A 23,078-nucleotide genomic window follows, 5' to 3' on the forward strand; every position below is an offset into this window, starting at 1 on the left:
TAAAATATGTGGAGTTTATGACAATAACTTCTCTATGCAACCATCTCCTGTGTGCTCAGAAACTATGACACATTTTTCATAGAGTACTATAATAACAAAAAACGACCACATTTACAAACCAGCAGTGACTAATATGTACATTTGAATGATAATGTAACCTAGATTATGTGTTATTCTGGCTACTTAAATTGTAATGTAATCCAACCTGCATGTTGTATTTCGTGCGTGACTTGAGGGGTTGTTCATAGCGTTTTCACAACATAAACGAGAGCAGCCAGTTCAACACTCTCGTCCATAAACTACCATTTGAACTGAAATATGATCCTGAACGTAACTTTTCTCTTTAAAATGGCAATGTTATCCATTTTGTGGAGCTCTAATGGATATCCTTGTAATTCATTCTCAGCTAAAGGAACATAAAATAACGTTGAAATCATTTTCCAGTAAACACAAGATTTTCCAGGACATTTTATTTTTCCTCTTATTTTCAATGACTGGGAACTTGGTCAATTTTTTCAGATATTTTCAGGTGTTCAAGGATGTGTGGAAACCCTGATTATGGATACAGTATGTCTGCTTAGAATCTCATTTGTATGCTATCTATCATTTATATCTCTGCTACTGAATATTGAAAGAGCTTTACTTACAGTCGACATGTTGCAGACGACAAAAGAGAAAAGACTAGTTGACAAGAAGGCAACATAAAGTGACCCAACACCACAAGAGAGAGAGAGAGAGAGAGACTTCCTCAGATTCAACAGAGTTCACAATCAACTCATATATCTGGGGTGGTGTATAAACATTGTAAAAAGATAATAATTGAACAGGTCAAACATTTGTAAGAACTATGCACTCATTGTGCAACAAAGATGAGGGAGATGTTTTTACAGAAGTATTGTTTCTGACAAAAACGAGTAATATGAAGGAAAAAAACAAGATTAGTTCAACCAAACTTGATGGCATTGTTCATAATCTCCTACTTCATTACAATAACATATTGTGACCTCTTTTCAATTGGAAAACGTGTGTTTGATCATGAACCACGAGAACTGAATTGTCTCCCACACGTTTACCGCAGAGGTGACGGCTTCTCACCAGTGGGCTCTTCTCATGTGGACCAAGCAGCCACTGGGCCTATACCTACGCCTCGTGGAATCTGCTTTGTTTGTTTGTCGTCATGTTTTGTGAGAAAGTGCCTTCTCACCTGTGTGGATTCTTTTATGAGTGTTCAATGATAATGACTTACTGAATCTCTTCCCACAGACGTTGCAAGAAAATGCCTTCTCGCCTGTGTGGATTCTCATGTGGACTCTCAAGTTACCACCGAGTCTGAAAACTCTCCCGCATGTTTTGCAAGAATACGGTTTCTCACCTGTATGGATTGTTAGATGAGAGTTCAGTGCTGATTTGTGACTGAATCTATTCCCACACGTTTTGCAAGAAAATGGTTTCTCACCGGAGTGAGTTCTCAGGTGAATGATCAAGCTTGACGGGTAGATAAATTCTTTTTCACATGTGTCACATTTTAAAGTGTTACACGAATCAGACCTTTCCCCTGTGTGTACGGTCAGATGACTCTGCAATTGTGACTTATACTTAAAGGTTTTGTCACACGTGTCACAATGAATAAGCGTCTTATCCGTGTGAGTATTACTGTCACTCTTTGACGTAGTCGGGTCAGATTGACTCTTTGTGAGACTTTTCCTTTTGCAACGTCTTTTCTTAACTTTGGGCTCTGCATGTTTAGTTGATCCTGAGTCTCTCTTCTTGGCTCGTTTGTGATCTTGGCTCTCAGCTGTATGAGAGTTGTTGGAGAGGAGCTGGTGGTCACTTTCTGGTCCTGATACCACAGAGCTTATAAAGGGTAAGTCGATAGTGTCATCAGGATTGAGGTTTGGAGTCTCATCTTCACTGTGGTCACTTTCCTCATAAGTAGGAGTCAACATGAAGGTCTCAGTCTCCTGCTTCAGCTCAAGCTGCTCTCCCTCATGACTGGTGCAGAGTTCCTCTTTGATCTGTGGAGGATCTGGGTCCTCTTGGTCCAGACTGGAGTTCCTCTCCTGAATACAGAGCTGCTGGTCAGAGAGAACCTCCTCCTCCTTACAGACATGTTGCTGTGGGAGCTCTGGAGGGACAGAGAGCAACATAAATAGGATACGACTGTGATGGTGAAGGAAAAATGCGGACATGCGAGCATTTAAACAATGAATATCTTCTTTGTTGTACAAACCTATCCTGTGTAACTGTATTAATGGTTTCCAAGCGATATCCAACAGTCTGCGCTGACGGTCGATCTCTTCCTGGTACTCAACGATCGCATTTTTAAAAACGCCAAATATTTCTTCAGCAGCAGCAGATAGTCGCTCGTTGACAAACTCTCTCAAATACTCAACTGAAGACATTGTTTCTTAGTTACATATCTCAGTTTATACCATACATCCATAGAGCTAAAAACAACAGCGGTTGTATCGTTTACCTCCTTGTTTTTCTTCTTCTATGTTTTTACCGGCTTTTACGGAGTCCGCTATACTGTATTGCTGCCCCCTGCTGGAACTAATCAGTTACTACGCAATTTTCTTTCTTTCTATTATATATCATATTCATCCTTTTTATGAGGCCAGTGCGTCTCTCAAAAAAGTGAAACATCCATCTCGCTCCTTATTACTGTTATTTCTGTCAATCCTGTTTTGCTTATTTAAGTTAACATCACTTCTCTTTCTTCCCCTAAAAACAAACTGGGACTGTCCGGGGTGCCTCTGAAATAAGGGCCTACATTTGAAAGTGTCACATTGGAAAAACATTTCACCTGCGTGAGTATTTCTGTCAATCTTTAAGTTACAGTTGTGTACATTGCTACTGTGCTTCTGCTTTTGTTCCAGCTCTTCATACTTGCCTTCTTTCTGATTTTGGCTCTCAGCTAATTTTAAATACTGATATTTTAACAAGGCATCATATCAAATAAGCTAACTAGGATTTTTATGTAATATCAATCACCAAAATAACTATAGCTGTGAAGGTAATGTAGTAGACATAAAAGTACACATCAAATGTAATCAAGTATAAGCAAAACAACTTATAAAAAACATACTTGTGTATTTATTTCTTTGTTTTTCACTGTGCATTTACAGTTGATCTTGAGTTTCCATGGTTGCCTTTGTTTCATCTTAAAATAGCTGGTTGATATTGTAGGTTTTACAATAAAATACATTAATTAAAAAAATTCACAATAACACAGCACAGGGTCTGCAATTTGTGTCACCTTATAAAACGTATCATGTTGAATCAATCACAAATTACATAACAATATGGAATAAATATTTGTGTGTATATACACAAGTGGCGAGCAGGATGAAAACATAAGTGACCTAACATCACTCGAGTGTTTATTCAGTAATAAGTCAATTATATTGAAACACAATCTTTCCCCAAAAGGTGTCATTGTTATTATGACTTCTCGCCAGTGTGGTCTCTTTTATTGTGGGCCAGCAAGCCAGTATCATATCTGAAATGTCTTCCACATATTTTGCAAGAAAATGGCTTCTCCCCTGTATGAATTCTCATATGGGCCTTCACTTGTGATCTCCGACTGAATCTTTTCCCGCATGTGCTGCAAGAATACAGCCTTTCACCCGTGTGGGTTGTCATGTGGGACCTCAAGTTATTAACGAGTCTGAAATCTCGCCCACATATTTTGCAAGAAAACAGCTTCTCGCCCGTGTGGATGCTCACATGAGTTGTTAATGATGATTTATGACTGAATATTTTCCCACAGGTGTTGCAAGAATACGGCTTCTCGCCTGTGTGGATGCTTACGTGAGCGTTCAATGATGATTTCTTTATTAATATTTTCCCACAGGTCTTGAAAGTATGCATCCGTGGCTTGCCATCCGAGTGAGATTTCATGTGGATTTTGAAGCAGCTACGCCATTTAAAACCTTTCCCGCATGTTTTGCAAGAAAACGGCTTCTCCCCCGTATGGATTCTCTTATGAGCATGCAATGATGCTGTCCGAGTGAACCTTTTCCCACACGTGTCGCAAGTAAATGGCTTTTCACCTGTGTGTATCATCATGTGTCTCTGCAACTTTGACTTAAACTGAAAAGCCTTCTCACACGTGTCACATTGAAAAAATCTCGAGTCTCTCTTTTTGGCTCGTTTGTGATCTTGGCTCTCAGCTGTATGAGAGTTGTTGGAGAGGAGCTGGTGGTCACTTTCTGGTCCTGATACCACAGGGCTTATAATGGGTAAGTTGATCGTGTCATCAGGATTGAGGGTTGGAGTCTCTTGGTCCCTTGTTGGTTCTGGTTCACTGTGGTCACTTTCCTCATAAGTAGGAGTCAACATGAAGGTCTCAGTCTCCTGCTTCAGTTCAAGCTGCTCTCCCTCCTGACTGGTGCACAGTTCCTCCTGTTCCTCTTTGATCTGTGGAGGATCTGGGTCCTCTTGGTCCAGACTGGAGTTCCTCTCCTGAATACAGAGCTGCTGGTCAGAGAGAACCTCCTCTTCCTTACAGACATGTTGCTGTGGGAGCTCTCGAGGGACAGAGAACAAAAGAAATAGGATACGACTGTGATGACAGAAAAACGCACCCCTGAGCAGAGACATAAACATGAATCCTTCTTGAGTAATAATATTCTTTAAAGATCATTACATGTTTACTCACCTATCCTGTGTAACTTTATTTCCGGTTTCCAAACGATATTCAACAGTCTGCTCTGACGGTCGATCTCTTCCTCGTACTCAACAATAGTTTTTTCAAAAACTCCGAATATTTCTTCAGCAGCAGCAGATAGTCGCTCGTTGACAAACTCTCTCAAATACTCAACTGACAACATTGTTATTTAAGTACAAGTGAAAAAAGTATCTGCCCCAGGGTTTCAACGGAGTCCCTTAACTAGACACACACGTGTAAACAGTTCACGCTGCTGGCTCTTGCATTATTTACTTCCGCCGGATGTCACACTGTTAAAGTTCCGACAGTCGAAGTGCGCGACCTTTTCTTTCCGCTTTGAACTGTTGGCATTTTATTCACAACTTGTCCATTTAACATCAGTGGAAATGATGGACATCTACCTCGCTTCAATTCACAATGAAATGTGGTACTTTTCAATGAAAGCTGAGTTTTTGTTTCTTCGAAGTTAGTACAAAAATAAATATCCAATATGATTATTTAAGTAAAAATAACTTATAAGCATTTTGAACGGTGTATTCAAAATGTTAGTTCGGTAAAAGCAAGTAATTATTAGGCTATTAACAAAATATACTTTAAGAAAGAAACGTTGAATTAATCATTATTTAGAATGGCCCAAGTCAGGGCTATAATCTACTATAAGTTATTTGTATCACTGTCCATTTCAAGAAAACCCCCAAAAGTTATATTATCACTCAAAACCAGATTTCAATAAATACAATTATTGGTTTGTTGCTTAAACCTCAAAGTTTACTGAGCACCTACACTTAATTGGGCTAAAAGCTATACAGCAGGGGTATTCAGTTAGAGAGAATTTCCTCATCCAAAGGTAAAGGTCGGGAACACCAAATAATGTCTTACGATATCCATATTATTTTCATCTTCTAAAAAGAGAAATTTGTGTGGAGGGACTTTATCTGTGGTTATTGAAACCACTCGTTTCAGCTCTATTCCTCTCTGTTAACATCATTTTTGGGCAGTGAATTGATGTGCTAGGATTCTGATCATTTTGGGCTCTTAGATCATTTATTTGTTGTACCTTCATTTCGCATTTGAGTGGGTACGTTTGCTCAAAAGATGTGTGCTTTGTCTCGTAGTGGCACTTTACATTACCGCCTCTAAACTCACTCCATATTCTCTGGACATCTATAAGAATGAAGATACACCAGTCTGTACATTGTTGGTTTAACATTCTGGTCTCTCTGGTCTCTTTGTTCACATTTCTCTTTAGAGACCATGTGAAATAACTTCTCTGACTCACGTTCTCTCCCGTGTGTGTGCAAATGTCACTGGAGTTGTGACGCCTATAGAATACACATATATGATTTACAACGCATGCAATTGGTCTGTGTGTTTCCTTGACCGGTGAACGAGTGCCGTAAAGGCTGGAAAAGCTGTGCCGGTAAAGATAGAAGCGCTCTGTTAGAATTTATTAATTATCAATTAAAAGCAAAGTATGTGTTCTACATTAGACCAAATTGATGTATTTTTTATGATACTTTTCAATAATATGGACAAGTCAGCATATTGAAAAAAAAAAAACGTTTTAAAAAAAATCAATATATTGATGTACAAGGGTTGGGAGGTGAGCTAACCATCCTCCTTCTACCAATATGAGGTGAAACTGTTGAATCCTAAGTGTGTTGATTATTAAACTTAATGCTAACTTTGATCAGTGTCAAATAATACTTCTCCTTCAACCGCTGAGCTGCAATGAAAAACACCTCTTGCATGCCATAACACTGGAAAGAACTGTGCTTCACTGAGACGCCTTTTTCTTTTGATGTCACTCACACACATCTGCGGCCTTGATGTAAAGAATGTGCTTATAACTTCAGACATAAGGATTAATCTGGTTTTCTTACGTCCTCACCTTACAAAGCTTTATTGTTAGAACACATACACATGAGATCAAATAACAGCAGAATGCCATGTAGCGCACCATATACAATGTGTGTGTCATCTCTAAAGCCCCTAAAAACCAAAAATCATATCAAGTTAAACAACTCTTCCAAAAAATACATATAAATATAAAATGAACGGACATACTGCAGTCAGAAAAGAAGTTACTCCAGTCGGCAGGATGATGACGTAAGTGACCAAACAACAATAGAGAGAGGGGATATTTCCTCTCTTTAAAAAACGATATATTTCATATTTGTTATATGTACTCACTGTGCAGAAAACATTTTTGAAAAATTTGGGATATTATTAGTGTTTTAAAGAAATACGATTGCAAACAAAAACATGAGTAATGCAGTACAAAAAAAACTGGTTAGTTTAACAAAACTATACGGCATTGTTGACAATCTACTACTTATTGTCACTAAGATCATGTGACCTCTTGTCCATAGTACAAATTGAGTACATTTAATCACAGTTTACCACCATGGTGGATTCTTTTTATGTGTAATCTCAGGAGACCAATTAGTCTGAAATACTTCCCACAGGTTTTGCAAGTATACGGCTTCTCACCTGTGTGGATGCTCATGTGGCTCTTCAACGTTGATGTCTGACGGAATCCTTTCCCACACGTGTCGCAAATATATGGCTTCTCGCCTGTGTGGATTCTAACGTGCCCTTTCAAAGCCGACATGTCACTGAATCTTTTCCCGCAGAACTTGCAATGGTACGGCTTCTCCCCTGTGTGCGTTCTCATGTGGAGTTTAAAGTTACCGTTACGTCTGAAATTTTTCCCACATGTTTCGCAAGTGTACGTCTTCTCACTTCTGTGGAGTCTCATGTGCCCTTCCAAAACTGAAACGTCACTGAATCGTATCCCGCAGGTCCTGCAAAGGTACGGCTTCTCACCCGTGTGCTTTTTCATGTGGAGTGTTAGGTGCCAAGTCCATTTGAAACCATTCCCACATATTTCACAAGTATACGGATTCTCATCCGTGTTGATTTTTAAATTATCATTCAATGACGATGTCTGACCTGTGTGGGTTCTCACATTATCTACAATGTTAGTGCAACTGTTGCTTTGGGGATGTCTTTCCTTTTGTTTTGGCTCTGCATTTCTGACCTGGTGGTCATTGTTTGGATCAGGTTCTACAGCGCTTTTAACTGAAATGTAACTTAGAAGCTTGTCCCCCACCACACTCTGAGTCTCAACATCACAGTAGTCACTTTCCTCATAAGTAGGAGTCAACATGAAGGTCTCAGTCTCCTGCTTCAGCTCAAGCTGCTCTCCCTCCTGACTGGTGCAGAGTTCCTCCTGTTCCTCCTGTTCCTCTTTGATCTGTGGAGGATCTGGGTCCTCTTGGTCCAGACTGGAGTTCCTCTCCTGAATAGAGAGCTGCTGGTCAGAGAGAACCTCCTCCTCCTTACAGACATGTTGCTGTGGGAGCTCTGGAGGGACAGAGAGCAAAAGGTGAAGAGTACTATTCTGATGGTAAAGGAACAAAACAAACAAACATGCAGTAGCGCCGAGATCGATTATATATAAATCCAATACCTCTTTGTGTGTTATTTAAATACTTGTGTTACTCACCTATCCTGTGTAACTGTATTGCAGGTTTATAAACAATATCCAACAATCCGCGCTGACGGTCGATCTTTTCCTCGTACTCGACGATAGTTTTTGCAAAAACTCCGAATATTTCTTCTGCAGCAGCAGATAGTCGCTGGTTGATAAACTCTCTGAAATATTCAACTGACGACATCATTGCTTAGTTTACCAATTAAATATATTTACCTACGCAATGACTGACTACAACACCCTCTCCAGCTAACGTTACATTCATACATAGAGGTGGGGTTAATGCTACAAGCTCTTATTTTGTCTACATCCGCTACGTGTTACACAATTAGCTTCCTACAGTGGATATAGGAGCTGGCTCAAAATGGGAGTGGCAGCTAACGGAGGCATTCCTGTTGCAAGCTCAGCTGGCAGCTGCCACAACTCGCCGCGGCAGTTGCTGGTTTTTTGCCTTTATTTTTAGTTATTTGACAATATGTGACAATGCATTAAGGTCCTTGAGAGTATGACTGTTAGTAGTTGTAATTGGTTTATTAAAAAAATGTCGAATTGTAATAGTATGGCCCCGTGTTTTTATTAAACTAGTATACAAACTGGAGATCAAATGACAGCATTTTGTTGATGCACTTCTAACACTTGGGTTCCTGCTGCTTGTCTTGAACATAATCATCCAATCCATCAATTTGGAAAGACCAGTCTGAATGACTGGAATTCCATTTTTTTTATTGTGAGCAAAATTTATTGAGAGCACCACGTCATCTACAATTTGTGGTTAGTGTCACTTCTAAAACCCAAAACAAACATATCAAATGGAACCAATCACAGAATACATAAGAAACATAAAATAAAGTTCAATGCTGTAAAAGAAAATACTTTTCGACAGGATAACAACACAAGGGACCCAACAACAGTAGAAAGAGGGGTCTGAGCCTAAATATCACAGTCCAAAAACCCAGTCATTTGAGTATTCAAATATATTTTTATTACAACTATTATTCATTTAACAGGTCTAACATTTGTAGGAACTATGAGCTCATTGTGCAGCAACGATTATTGAAAGATTTGGGAGATAATGATTGTGTCAAAGACATATTGTTGCAAACAGAAATGTGAGTAACAGTAATATGTAGGATATTAAAAAAAAGTTAGTTTAACAAAACTTGATGTCTTTGTGGACGATGCACTATTTCCTTAAATAAAGATAGTGTGATCTCTTCTTGATGGGAAATACTTTATAAACAACAAAGAAATTGCTGTAACAAAAGTGTATTCATTTTAGCGAGTAGGTTGGTGGTTTATCCTGTTCATGCTTTGTTTTTTTCAAGCACGAGTGCTGCATTTATGTGGGTCCTCACTTGTATGGGTTCAAAAACGAGGCTATTTGTCTGCATTCTTTCATGCCTTGCCAATTCAAACACTCCACACAATCGTATTCCGCAGGTTTTGCAGTTACGGTGGTTTCTCACCAGTGTGGGCTCTTCTCATGTGGACTTTCAAATCACTACCAAACCTGAAAGCTTTCCCACATGTTTTGCAAGTAAAGGGCTTCTCACCTGTGTGTGTTCTCGTGTGAACCAACAAGCCACTATTGAATCTGAAATCTCTCCCACATGTTTTGCAAGTGTATGGCTTTTCACCCGTGTGGATCCTTGTATGAGCTTTCAATACCGATGTCTGTCGGAATCTTTTTCCACAAATGTTGCAAAAATGTGGCCTCTCATCTGTGTGGATTCTCTTGTGTGCATACAAATTGGACTTAAACTGAAATGTCTTGCCACATGTGTCACATTTGCAAGACGGAATCTTTAACAAGTTAGAGTTGTTTATATCATTACTGTGAGTTCTGCTTTTGTGTTGTTTTTTCTTTAGTTTTAGCTCTGAATTCATCGTTGACTCCGAGTCTTTGTGCTTGCATCCTGTCTGATCTTGGCTCTCAGCTACATGCCAGTTGTGTGAGAGGAGCTGGTGGTCATTGTTTGACTCTGGTACCACAGAGCCTATAACTGGTATGTTGACTGTGCCATCAGGATTGAAGTACAGAAGTTGATCTTCACTGTGGTTACTTTCCTCATAAGTAGGAGTCAACATGAAGGTCTCAGTTTCCTGCTTCAGTTCAAGCTGCTCTCCTTCCTGACTGGTGCAGAGTTCCCCCTGTTCCTCTTTGATCTGTGGAGGATCTGGGTCCTCTTGGTCCAGACTGGAGTTCCTCTCCTGAATACAGAGCTGCTGGTCAGAGAGAACCTCCTCCTCCTTACAGACATGTTGCTGTGGGAGCTCTGGAGGGTCAGATAAAAGAAAGAGGATAATGCTGTGATGACAGAAAAACTGGCATTATACATACAACAAGTAATGTTATATGTTAAAACCATTAGGATCATATATGTCATACACTTAGTTTTACGGCTCTATGTGTTCCCTGTGCTGTTGTCCCGTTATTCCCTCTCTAGGACCGCTGCTCAGGTGTAACGCATTGCTAAACGAGTTGCACCTGAATTGGAAAGTAAGCGCTTCAAGCGCCAGTGCCAGCAGCCGAAGGGAGTGGCCTTTGGTGATTCGCTCCAATAAACCCAATTACTCAACCACATGAGACACTGTTAAAAAAAACAATTAAATCCACAGGAATGTATTAGACAATCCATTACTGACTCATCAACCACATGAGACACTTTTAAACAAACAATTGTAATACAATGTTAGTATTTTAAAGAATAAGTTTTACACACTTATCCTGTGTAAAGGTATTTTGGGCTTCAAAACGATATCCAACAGTCCGCGCTGACGGTCGATCTCTTCCTGGTACTCAACAATCGCATTTTTAAAAACTCCGAATATTTCTTCAGCAGCAGCAGATAGTCGCTCGTAGACAAACTCTCTCAAATATTCAACTGAAGACATTGTTGCTATTTTCAAATGAAATAACTAGCAATACAATGTTGTCCTCCAGCTAATGCAATTCACTCATAGAGAGAGAGAGTAATGTCACACAGCGCATGTGTTGTTTACTTTGGCTAGATGTCACACTGTGAAGTTCCGACAGCGGACAGGAGCTAAACTCTGGTTCCGTTTTCACCTACGGTCGTACACCTGTGCTTTTCACAGGAAAATAGGTAATTTCTCTCTTCTACTACATTTAACTTATGTCTGTTCGATTTATATACAAATATATATACATATCAGTATGGGTGGAAATACTTAACACAGGTTAGTACAAGTAGCAATAACATAAAAAATACCCATGCATTCAAAATGTTAGTAAACGTACCAAATTGTAATTATCAGTAAAATGTTATTTAAAGTGTGAAAGGCGAACGTACCTGTGCACAATAGGTCTGTGTTACTGAAGTTATAATGAGCAAATAGCATTTTTGTTGCAACTAGTCAAGTTGGACCTATTTCATTTTGGTTCACATACTGATGTATATCTAAACAAGGAATACTATTTAATAAGCTCACTACAAGTTCTTGTATGTAAGAAAAATGTTAATCAACAAAGTGACTTAAGCTGTCAAGTAAATAAAGTGAACTTTACTTCCTTATGACTACTTTTTCTTTCCTTGTCAGTCACATGCATCTGCAGCCTTGATGAACACCATTTCATAAAATGTTTAGACTTCAGAGTGAATCTGGTCGTCTTAAATCATCACCTTACTAAGCTTTATAGTTAGAACACATACATGAGATCAAAAAACTACATTTTGTTGCCATCGTCCATTTGAACACAGATCAATCACGACATTTTCGGCTGAATTGTTGATAGCGCTATGTAGAACTTCATCTACAATTTGTGTTTGTGCGGCACCTCTGAAACCCAAAACAACAAGTATGTTGTACTATATCCTACAATACACAAAGCTGTAAAAGTAACAGATATTCTGCAGTAAAAAGGGTAAAAGAAAAGCTGCTTAGTACAACTAATTTGTATTTAAATCAATAGGATCCTATGAGTCATATTCCCCTTGTTAGTTAATAAAAGACCATTCATATTTTACACACCTATTCTGTGTAACTTTATTTTAGGTTTCCAAACAATATCCAACAATCCGCGCTGCTCGTATTCGATGATGTTTTTTTAACAAAAGAGACTCAGACCTCCTCGGTACCATGGGGCAGACATACCAGTCTGTCGTGTGGTGCGGACGGGGCCTCACTTTCATTATATATATATGTACATTTTGTTATTAATAGTGTGTTCAGTTTGCAACTGTTTGGCTTCTGTAGTTATTAAATATCTTTTGTTTTGATTATAACCTGCACCAGCTGTCTTTTTGGCCCTGCCTTGCCGGAGGACGACAGAGCACATGGGGAGGGCCGGTCTTTCTCTTTGTTCAAACCTAATTACCAAATAGTCCTTTAGCTTTAGGACCTCCAGCATGATATCCATAAAATGTAAACCCAGACAAATAGTTAACTCTTTTCTTTTTAATACATAGAGCTGCCCTTACAAAGTACGTACTATTGCATGCATCTTGTGTTGACACAAACTTGTGCTTCAGGTCAATCGTAACATAGATAATTATATAGTAATAACTCAATGAGTCCCAGTTATACTTACTTGAATATATACATGTATTACAACACAAATCTGGCCAGAAAAGATCTTGGTACAGCATGCATAGAAACAGTCATATCAACATCTTTAAGTAACAGGACATTCACACAGCTTTATGCTTTATATCTCACATCATACAGAATATAATCACACATATCTACAAGGTCCTCATATTAGACAACAAGAGCCTGCTCACATAATGCATGCCGAGTGTGAACGACGTAGGCCTTTCACAATGCCAAACAGATACATATTATCATATAAACCTATATGACATTCATATATATTCTTTTTTAATTATTCCACAAGTCACCTTATATCAAATAGAACCAATCACAAAATTGTATACTGTTACTAACAGCAATATGAGTGATACTATACCATGAAGGAAATAAAAAAAATGATGCAGTTGTTGTTAATGTATTACTTAATTAAAAAAATTGTTGTGACCCCCTTTTTTTCATGTGAAATGTTTTACATACAGTTATACAAATCATGCCATTGCAAAAGTGTATTGATTTTACTAAGAGAACACTCAGGAGGAATTGATGGTTTGTCCTGTTTATTGATTGTTTTATCAGGTATGACATTTAAGATGAACTTTTCCCTCATGTTCTGCATTAATGTGGCTCTTTGTTTGTGTGGGTTTGAATAGAAGCCTTTCTTTTATGCCTTTTCCAATTCAAACAATACTTTCCCACAGATGTTGCTGTTATGACTTCTCACCTGTATGGACTCTTTTGTGAGTCTTCAGTTGTGATGTCCAACTAAATCTTTCCCCACATGATTTGCAAGAATACGGTTTCTCACCTGTGTGCACTCTTGAATGAGCCTTCAATAGTGTCGTCCAACTGAAACTTTTCCCACATATGTTGCAAGAATACGGTTTCTCACCTGTGTGGATTCTTATGTGACTGATCAATAATGATTTCCGATTGAATTTTTTCCCACAGGTTTTGCAAGAATGCGGTTTCTCACCTGTATGGATTCTTAAATGAGAACTCAAAAGTGATGACCGACTGAAGACTTTACCACAGGTTTTGCATGAATACGGTTTCTCACCCGAGTGTATTTTTACATGTCCATTCAATGTTGACATCTGACTGAATATCTTCCCACAGGTGAGGCAAGAATATGGTCTCTCACCTGTGTGTGTTCTCATATGAGAGTTTAACGTTGATGTCCGACTAAATCTTTTTCCACACGTGTTACACGAATGTGGCTTCTCACCTGTGTGGATTCTCAGGTGTCTCTTCAGTGTTGACTTATACTTAAAATGTTTTCCACATGTGTCGCATTGCAAGAACTCTTTACCTGTGCTTGTATTACAGTTAATTGTTGACATAGTGGGGTTGCACACATTGTTACTTTGACTGTTGCTTTTGTGATCTATTTGTTTAGGCCCTCCATTTTTAGTTGATTCAGAGTCTCCACGTTTGCCTCCTTTCTGATCTTGGCTTTCAGCTTCATGAGAGTTGTGTGAGAGGAGCTGGTGGTCATTGTTTGGTTCCGGTACTACAGCGCTTTCAACTAAAATGTAGCCGAGAGATGTTTCCTGTACCACACTTTGGGTTTCATCAGTACACAAGTACAGAAGTCCATCTTCAGTGTGGTCACTTTCCTCATAAGTAGGAGTCAACATGAAGGTCTCAGTCTCCTGCTTCAGCTCAAGCTGCTCTCCCTCTTGACTGGTGCAGAGTTCCTCCTGTTCCTCTTTGATCTGTGGAGGATCTGGGTCCTCTTGGTCCAGACTGGAGTTCCTCTCCTGAATACAGAGCTGCTGGTCAGAGAGAACCTCCTCCTCCTTACAGACATGTTGCTGTGGGAGCTCTGGAGGGACAGAGAACAAAAGAAATAGGATACGACTGTGATGACAGAAAAACGCACCCCTGAGCAGAGACATAAACATGAATCCTGAAACATGAAGTCTTTTGAAGGACCATTTCAGTTTAACAAACCTATCCTGTGTAACTTAATGTCAGGTTTCCAGACGATATCCAACAGTCTGCGCTGACGGTCGATCTCTTCCTCGTACGCGACGATATTTTTCACAAAAACTCCGAATATTTCTTCAGCAGCAGCAGATAGTCGCTCGTTGACAAACTCTCTGAAATACTCAACTGAAGACATTGTTGTTTAATTACAAATGATATAAGTAGCTGCGCAACGACTACGGCGCATGTATTGTTTACTTCCGCTGGATGTTACACTGTCAATTTCCGGCAGAATGAATGCGTGAACATTTGTTCCGCTTGTAATTGTTGGCCCTTTTAAAGAAAATGTTTTTAACATTAGCCATGGCTGTAACGAGTTGTTCCAGTATCATTTGTGTTGACATCTGTCATCTCACCGAAGTTAATGTCCCATCAAAACGTGAAAGCTAAAATTACTGGACAATGTGTAAAATACTTGGAATGGAGTCTCAATTTTGAACAGGGCCTAAATGTTGTAGTTTAACAGCAAACGGGAAACCGTTCTGTATTATATGAATATTTAATAGTCTCTATTTTGTATCCTCTGAACACATTCTAAATTGAATATCTTCACATTGCTGTACTACAATGTTTAGTTCCGTAGCCCTCCTAAATTCAAATAATTCTGCTACTGCTGAACCCACTCCTTATTGTCAGACATGCTCATCATGAAATAATGTGTCTTTTAACCTGTATGAATTGTTCTATGAGTTCTGAATGTGGATTTCAGGCAGAAGATGTCCTCCCCTGGGTGGATTCCTGGGTGTGTATAACTTATAGTATCTAAATTATATAGTAGCCTACCACACCAGGCGTTGCAAGTAATTCAGTGAATGTTTTCAGGGTAAGGGTGTGCGTTAGTGTGACTGAGCATGAAGGGTTATCTGTCTAGTCTCTCGACCTGTCCCAGATGTACAGGTCCCTGCCTTCGCCCAATGTCAACTGGGAACAGCTCCAGCCCATAAACCATAACAACTGAGTCCTCTCTCGGGTTTGCGAGTGGAAAGCTACTTGCCTGTATGCAACTTAAATGCCTTGTCAAATGAGACACATGGAATACTCCTCTCTCTAGTGTGGGACAGTGAGAAAGACTTTCAGGTCCCCACAGCACTGTGGTCCCGGGTTTTGCAGGTGCACTGCTTCTCACTTGTAATTCTTCTGTGCTTTTTCAAGTCTAGCATCCGACAGTTTCCTTCCCCACATGCGTTGCAGTTATACAGCTTTACACCTGTGTGGGTTCTCAAGTCACTCTTACGCCTAAACTTTATCCCACATACGTTTTTAACTGTGCACATATTCAGGTGAATCTGACATACATTGTTACTGTGACTTTTGTGATGTCTTTCTTTGGTTCTGGCTCTGCATTTCTAGTTGATCCTTAGTTTAGGTGAAATTGTGTGAACAGACCGAATGGAATCTGAAGAAGCAACGGGAGACTCTCGATGTCTTGGGCAGAAGGTTTAATACTTTTCAAAGAGAATCGAGTCCGGTAACACATTTGATACAGAGAGTGTGGTCACAAGTGCATCGACACCCTCAATTCTGAAAGTTGTAGCATTTTTCCTGGAGCCTTTAAACTGATGGTTTGTACAAAAATCGGAGGTGCCCAATAAGGTGATTTCGACACTAAGTTGCAAGTGTGGGCAGCTGCTGCAATGTTGTAAATGAAGACATCAGCATATCTAATCAGTGGTGAGGATGTACAGATCACAGGCAGAACAGTCAATCCCTGTGTCTGGAGACTCTTTAGAGATGTCTGAGGCTTCTAGCTCCACTATATTACTCATATTTGTTACTTTGCTTACTTGGTATGTCTTGCTGCTGTAACATACAAATTTCCCCCTGGGGATGAATAAAGTACATATCTATCTATCTATATTTTCAGTTTTATAAATAGTTAAAACTGTACATTTACTGACAAAAAACACAAGATGGTAGACTTTTGAAAACTGGATATTTATGACATTTGGTAAATGCTCATAGTAGTTACTGTACATGTATCCAATTTAAGCATATAATCAAAGCTGGTTTCATTAACATTAGCATGAGCTTCCTTCCGCTGATATTGAAGACTGTGATTGTTCTGACAAATGCTGTTGCTCCAACATACTTCAATGTTAACACAAAGACATACCTATTGGAAAACGGTGTAGTTATCTCTATTCTTCAGTTATCAGCTTTATACTGAACTGAAACAACCTGTTCAATATGTTTTATAGGTAAACACTTTCTCTCCTATATGGGTTTGAATACACCTGAAACATCTGTGCTGCAGTGATGTAGCTTTTCTCCTGTGTGAGTTTTCATGTGGTCTTTCAAGTTACTACTAGATCGAAAATCTCTCCCACACGTTTTACAAGTGTATGGTTTCTCACCTGAGTGAGTTCTCATGTGGAGTGTTAAGCAATTAGTCCACCTGAAACCTTTCCCACATGTTTTGCAAGTATATGGCTTCTCACCTGTGTGGACTCTTACATGAGTGTGCAACACGGATGCCTGTTTGAATCTTTTTCCACAGATGCTGCAATAATACGGCTTCTCACCTGTATGGACGCCCTGGTGTCTCTGCAATTTGGACATGCAGTTAAAAGCTTTCCCACACGTGTCACATTTTAAAGACTTTTTACCTGTGTGCTTATTACAGTTATTTCTTCTTTTGTCTCCATGCTTGCCTCCTTCCTGATGAGCTACGTGAGAGTTACATTGGAGGATCTGTATGTAGCTGTTTGGTTCTGATACCACAGACTGGTTAATTATGTTGACTACAGACTCTTTTTCTGCTGCATTTAGAGTGTCATCAGGATTCAAGTACAGAGTCTGAGCTTCACCATGGTCACTGTTTTCATAAGTAGGAGTCAACATGAAGGTCTCAGTCTCCTGCTTCAGCTCAAGCTGCTCTCCCTCCTGACTGGTGCAGAGTTCCTCCTGTTCCTCTTTGATCTGTGGAGGATCTGGGTCCTCTTGGTCCAGACTGGAGTTCCTCTCCTGAATACAGAGCTGCTGGTCCGAGAGAACCTCCTCCTCCTTACAGATATTTGGTTGTGGAAACTCTAGAGAAATAAATGACATAAGTAGATTACTAATGTAATGTAAAAAGTTCTGACTGCACTTTGGCCCATAAAACAAAAATAATAAAATATATACCTGCACTTTTCCGGATGGTACCCACATGGTCTAGTGCACTTATTGTAAGTCATGTTGGATAAAAGCGTCAGCTAAATAAATGTAATGTAATGCATGAACCAATAGAGAAGTTTTGATTAAAATTCATTGAGGATTTACAGACCTATCTACTAGTATGCCTTTATATCTGCAAATTAGTACCAGTATATAATAAACAACTGGGAGTATATGCATGTATTACTCCTGTTTTGTGTTATTAAAACAATTAAGTTCCAACGTTACACACCTTTCTCGAGTGACTCGGGTTTCCAAACGTTATCCAGCAGTCCGCGCTGACGATCGATCTCTTCCTCATACTCCACTATAGTTTTTTCAAAAACTATGAATATTTCTTCAGCAGCAGCAGTCAGTCGCTCGACGACAAACTTCCTCAAACATTGGATTGTAGACATTTCTAATCAAATAAACTATTCAGATAATTCTTCCTGGGACGCAGCGTAGACCAAAAACACCGATAAACACTTTCTCAAATTATTAATTAGCCTGAGAGTCGGAACAATTTAACAACAGTACCACATCCGGTCTGCTTCCGGGGGGGAAACATTTTTGAGACGGCATTACTTCCTGTAGCAAGTTATAAGTGCTTTTTTGTTTTGCCGCTGTAGTTGGATTTGGAATGAAGCATCATTTCAGATCAAGCATATTTTAGTTTTTTTTTTAAACAAACGGTCTAAATGGGTGCATATTATTGTGCTGTATGCAAGCAAACAACATTCACCGGGAAGGGACATAACTTCGGGAAAAACCACCAAAGCAGACTTAGAGTGGTTCTTCTTAAATTCTTAGAAAAGGTAAGTAGTTAGGTTATTGTGAGTTTATTCATATGGATATAAAGCTATAACAATTTGAGTATTCGCGCTCATTTATCTTCCACCTTGCTGCACTTGACTTATTAATAACGTGCTAATGTTAGCCCTGAAGCTAACGTTAGACTAACACCGATTCCTAGCTTTTGGTTTTCATGGTTCATAGCTTCTGCTAGCGAACAACATCAATTTTAGTTAGAGTGTAACTTGTATGTTTCCTGTATTCGTTTTATCCATCGTGTCCTAGGTGAAAGAAGCTCGCCGAACACTTAAAAAACCTCAAGTAGAGAAGTTTGATTGCACTCAGCAGAAGAAGACATTCTGGTGCTACTGCTGTGGGCGTGAAGTTGAAAGAAATGTGACAGACGGTAACATGACTGTGCTGTATGGAGGCTTGTTGGAACACATGGCCACGTACGTTTTATTTAAATGACTTTTATTTAGTTTAGTTTATTTCTCACTGATGCCCTGCTTCACAGGGCACCCAGGGGTTTAAATTGTAACCTCAGCAAACGGAAGCACTATAGAAGTTGTTTGTTATTGTGACTGCACATGTATCCCACAAAAGTTCAAAGTGGGAAAGCTCAGCAAGACATTTACTCATTTATATTGTCTGCCTTATTTATTTTAAAAAAAGGTTTGACTTGAGACTTAATGAGTATTTGTGATGAACTGCATTTTCTTGGTTTTAGCCCAGAACACAGGAAGAATACTCACAAGTTCTGGTGGGAGAATAAGGCGGACCCCAAGTTTAGAGACAAAGTCATCATCACAGAGGAGGAAACTGAGAGGTAGGCTTAGTGTGCCAAAAATCTATTTTAGTAAAGATTTTTTGCAAGGTTAAGTGTTTGTTTTTGTTTAGGTTTAAAGCTGAGGTGGAGAAAGCATTGGAGTCGTTTGTGGAGGAGGAGGATGAATTCTTAAAACGGGTAATGCAAAATCACTCTATTATCACTTTAACTTAGCAAGACTAAGAGTTTACTGCCATGCTACGGCTAAAAAAAATGTCTAAAGGAGTGTTTTTTTAACCAGACTGGAAATCTGCCTTTAGTAATCAGTTGTTTGTCTTGTTTTTCTTTTCATGGCTGCAGCAAGCTGATAAAATCCGGGCCCAGGAAAAGCATCGTCAAGAGGTCTTTCAGTCTCTTTTAGAGGTTTGTTTTCCAAGGATGCAGTGGCAGTATCCATCACTGTGGCCTTGACTGTTGTTGTTATGATGAAATGATTTTGAGTAACATCAATTATGGGAAATGGCAAAATTATTGTAACTGCCAAGCTAGTTAACCAATGATCCTCTGGAGTTCCTGTTTAACTCTTAACATTGTGGCCGCTGAAAATCTTCTATTTGGTGGTTTAGAGAGAAAGAAACTTTCCTCATCAGGTTATAGTATAAATCCTAAAAAGCTTTTTACTTCCTAGTTGATGTTAACATTGTGGCCAAAGTGTGTGTGGGTTGTGATGATAAAAGCTGAGATGAAGCATGATTGGTGCTCCGACTTCCTCTATGAACCACTGTTGGCTTTTCCTGAATCAATATCAGCATGACGCAGAGCCGGAGTTGTTCAACGGACCCAACGGCACAGACGTGTCTGCTGAGGATGCTGTCAGGTAACACTGTGTCCACCTACCACATTTCGTCCTTTTTTTTTTTGCGTCGTATCATCATCGATAGCACTTGAGATTGCTTTTGTTGTTTTGGAACTCATCTTGTTGTCTCGGAAACAGCTCTCAGTTTACGCCTCAGGGGTCCGACCATCAGGCCGGGAGCAGCTTTGTCGAGTCAATGGTCAAAGCACCGCGGGCCGCAGCAGGACAAGGCCTGACTTTCATAGGCTACCAGGTAGACGGACAGCTCTAATTGAGAAAGTGTTCAAGTTTAATAATGAATTGTTTTTGTTGTTTTTTTCTTCACACAAATGCGATCACCTCAGTTAATCACTTGGTTTCTCTGTTACAGGATTCAAACACTGGAAATGTACATACAGGTACAGTGATGCATGGATTTATTTAATGGTGATGTATCTGCAGAATACAGGGGGGGGGGAATGTATCTGATTTGGGCGATATAACTATTATTATGTGTACATATTTATATATGAAATATGTTAGTACTTTTATTTTATTTCAACTCTTTATTTTCTTGCGCATTGATATAGAATTTGATAATCCAATTATCAATGTTGTCAGCAGTGGGGTGTGATTTTTCTATTCATACTATTTCAAATAATTACAATTATTTGTCCTTTAAAAAATATATCGTTACCATATTAGAAACATCTTTACTAAATTTAATTTAGTTAGCTCTAAAAGTTCATTCCATCTGTTTTCCAGATCAGTCTCTCGTCTGGTTTTGTTGGGTTTTCTGGATGTATATTTAGTGTTTATAGAAATATCTCAGCTTGTGTCTCTAACAGTTCTGAGATCTGTTCACCTGTTGCGTGTGATTGATGAAGAATAAGCATAAAGCCATTGTGTGTCGTAGGTGCCTTACCTCCTTGGCTCCAGCAGGATCCTCTGGAGGGAACCTCTGCAGCACATCCAGAGATCGGTCCATCGCTCCAAGAGTTCCTCAAACAGAGTAGGAATCACACACACACGTGCACACATTTCTAAGCGTGTTATTTAAATTAGCTGTCAGCTGAGCAGTTTGCTCAAATAAATGTTCTGGCCTTGACGATAGTTTCCACGAGCAACTATGTTTTATTGGTTGTGTATGTACACTAAAGGACAAATCAATAAAACTCAGAAGTATTGGAGTATAATTCAAATGGCCTCGTATGCTTTGGCAGAGGAGCAAGAGAAGCTGAAGAAACTTCCACCGAACAGAGTGGGCGCCAACTTTGATCACAGCTCGCACACAGACGCCAACTGGCTTCCCTCCTTTGGTCGAGTGTGGAACAGTGGTCGGCGCTGGCAGTCCAGGTGAGATCTCGACACTCTACACCTGCTACTAACATGCAACGATTAGAAAGCAAGACTCCTCTCACTCCATCTCTTTTTACACACATGTAGGTCTTAAGTTAAGGTTTGATATCCTGTGTCCGATTACATGACTCATTTGAGAGCGGAGATGGGTCAACCTGTTATTCTTAGAATGTAAAATAAAGACTTTTTATCGGCAAGGAGCTGATGGCTGTTGGCTGATGGTTACCTTCCAGCTAATCAAGACTGCTGAAAGCTTTATGATCTGTAAAGGCTCATTTTCATCTGGTGTCCCTGGCTAAACGTTAAAAAGGCCCATAATGGTTATTTTCCAGCTCGGTAGATAAACTTCACTGGTCTTTGCATTCAAATGAGACTTCTTTTCAACAGACACCAATTCAGACAGGAGGAAGGACAGACGAACAGACGGAAGAGGAAGAAGAAGGATCACGACACAGGGGGGGCAAAGAAAGCCAAAACGACTGAACAGCTGACAAATTCTGACAGCACTTAAAACTGATTATGTTGTGTGAGAACTGAATGGAGGGATGTATATAGTTTACAAGATGTGAATGAGATTTTATACTGTGTTTCTGAGGAGTTGCACTCTGTAGAAATGCCCAGGCTGACTAGACACCCTACTGTAGTTCCTAACCAAACAGTAGTGTTTGCTAATGGCACATTGTATGTAACCTTATGTATAACATAATTGGGAAAGTATGCAGTATAGATATTAACTTAGTATATCAGGCATTGCTGCTTGGATGTATTTCTTAATTGCATTTTGTATAAAAACTGCATGGTCCAACTTCACGACAGATAATTTATCAATTTAAATGTGTACACTCACTCCACACTCAAAGATTTAAACCAAATTGGTGTTCCCTCTCAGTTGGTAACTGATGTGCTCCGTTTAATCAGCTTTAAGTCAGTGACTCCAATCAAAGGTACAAAAGAGAGAGATTTTTATTATTCGGCATTTGTTTATTATGATCAGTAAGTTACTAGTTTGACTACAGCTTTTTGAGAAGATAACAAGACTGTTCTGCCAAGCGAACAGCAGGGGGCGCCAGCCACTCGAGTAACAAAGGCTGTGTGATAACATGAAGGCAGGCTGTTGAGTCCAACATTTAGATCACAACTTGGTAAAACCTTAAATGTATTATCCATTTGAAGGACATTCGTCCGTATGGGGCAAAGAAAGACGGCATCATTGAATAAGTGTTTTTGGTTTGGTCTCTGCCCCAAATTCTGACCTATCAATGCTACTCTGCAAACAATCCAAAATTGCACTACACATTAGAGCAGCAGTTATTGTGTAGTCTTTGTGTGTTTTTTTGCAGAGAACTTGTACAACCAAATGAAGCGCTTTCATTTCCTCTTTCAGATCATGTTAAGAGTATGCAAATGTTTGCCACTTTCAGACAAGATGTGACAGGACAGTGTTAATAAAACTTCTTTTGTGTCAATATAA

The 23,078-nt window shown here is 39.4% G+C and overlaps 3 protein-coding genes across 3 annotated transcripts; 1 reads left to right on the forward strand and 2 right to left on the reverse strand.

Annotated features, from left to right (window-relative positions):
• Positions 1–455: 455 nt before the first annotated feature.
• LOC142964159 (uncharacterized) lies at positions 456–2,963 on the reverse strand. The gene is made up of 2 exons (XM_076104355.1): positions 2,231–2,963; positions 456–2,125 (listed from the first exon to the last, which is right to left on the reverse strand). The coding sequence occupies exons 1-2, from the start codon at positions 2,400–2,402 to the stop codon at positions 1,176–1,178; spliced, it is 1,122 nt and encodes a 373-aa protein (XP_075960470.1). The 5' UTR covers positions 2,403–2,963; the 3' UTR covers positions 456–1,175.
• Positions 2,964–3,073: 110 nt separating this feature from the next.
• On the reverse strand, positions 3,074–18,390 carry LOC142964605 (uncharacterized). Its single transcript, XM_076105000.1, is given in 14 exon segments — positions 3,074–4,532; positions 4,664–4,836; positions 7,069–8,041; positions 8,184–8,360; positions 8,480–8,507; positions 9,482–9,625; positions 9,627–10,447; positions 10,895–11,090; positions 12,917–12,947; positions 13,351–13,435; positions 13,438–14,550; positions 14,679–14,852; positions 16,931–17,743; positions 18,103–18,390. Coding segments are annotated over 14 exon segments (5,982 nt in total). The 5' UTR covers positions 18,269–18,390; the 3' UTR covers positions 3,074–3,444.
• A 19-nt stretch (positions 18,391–18,409) lies between these two features.
• cenatac (centrosomal AT-AC splicing factor) lies at positions 18,410–23,078 on the forward strand. Its single transcript, XM_076104356.1, has 11 exons — positions 18,410–18,667; positions 18,930–19,096; positions 19,375–19,473; positions 19,545–19,611; positions 19,774–19,836; positions 20,223–20,290; positions 20,408–20,522; positions 20,640–20,667; positions 21,165–21,260; positions 21,472–21,604; positions 21,995–23,078. Exons 1-11 carry the CDS (start codon positions 18,551–18,553, stop codon positions 22,116–22,118), a joined length of 1,077 nt encoding a protein of 358 aa, XP_075960471.1. The 5' UTR covers positions 18,410–18,550; the 3' UTR covers positions 22,119–23,078.

Source organism: Anarhichas minor, unplaced genomic scaffold (assembly GCF_050575085.1).
Source record: "Anarhichas minor isolate MPS153535 unplaced genomic scaffold, ASM5057508v1 ptg000030l, whole genome shotgun sequence".
Classification (NCBI taxonomy): Eukaryota; Metazoa; Chordata; class Actinopteri; order Perciformes; family Anarhichadidae; genus Anarhichas; species Anarhichas minor.

Excerpts from the sequence above, each read along its gene's own strand:
- LOC142964159 (XM_076104355.1), bottom strand. The coding sequence starts at position 2,402 with ATGTCTTCAGTTGAGTATTTGAGAGAGTTTGTCAACGAGCGACTATCT. Across the intron at positions 2,126-2,230 it reads AATACAGTTACACAGGATAG|AGCTCCCACAGCAACATGTC; the intron begins GTTTGTACAACA and ends CTGTCCCTCCAG.
- cenatac (XM_076104356.1), top strand. The coding sequence starts at position 18,551 with ATGGGTGCATATTATTGTGCTGTATGCAAGCAAACAACATTCACCGGG. Across the intron at positions 18,668-18,929 it reads TTCTTAAATTCTTAGAAAAG|GTGAAAGAAGCTCGCCGAAC; the intron begins GTAAGTAGTTAG and ends ATCGTGTCCTAG. Across the intron at positions 20,668-21,164 it reads CACTGGAAATGTACATACAG|GTGCCTTACCTCCTTGGCTC; the intron begins GTACAGTGATGC and ends TGTGTGTCGTAG.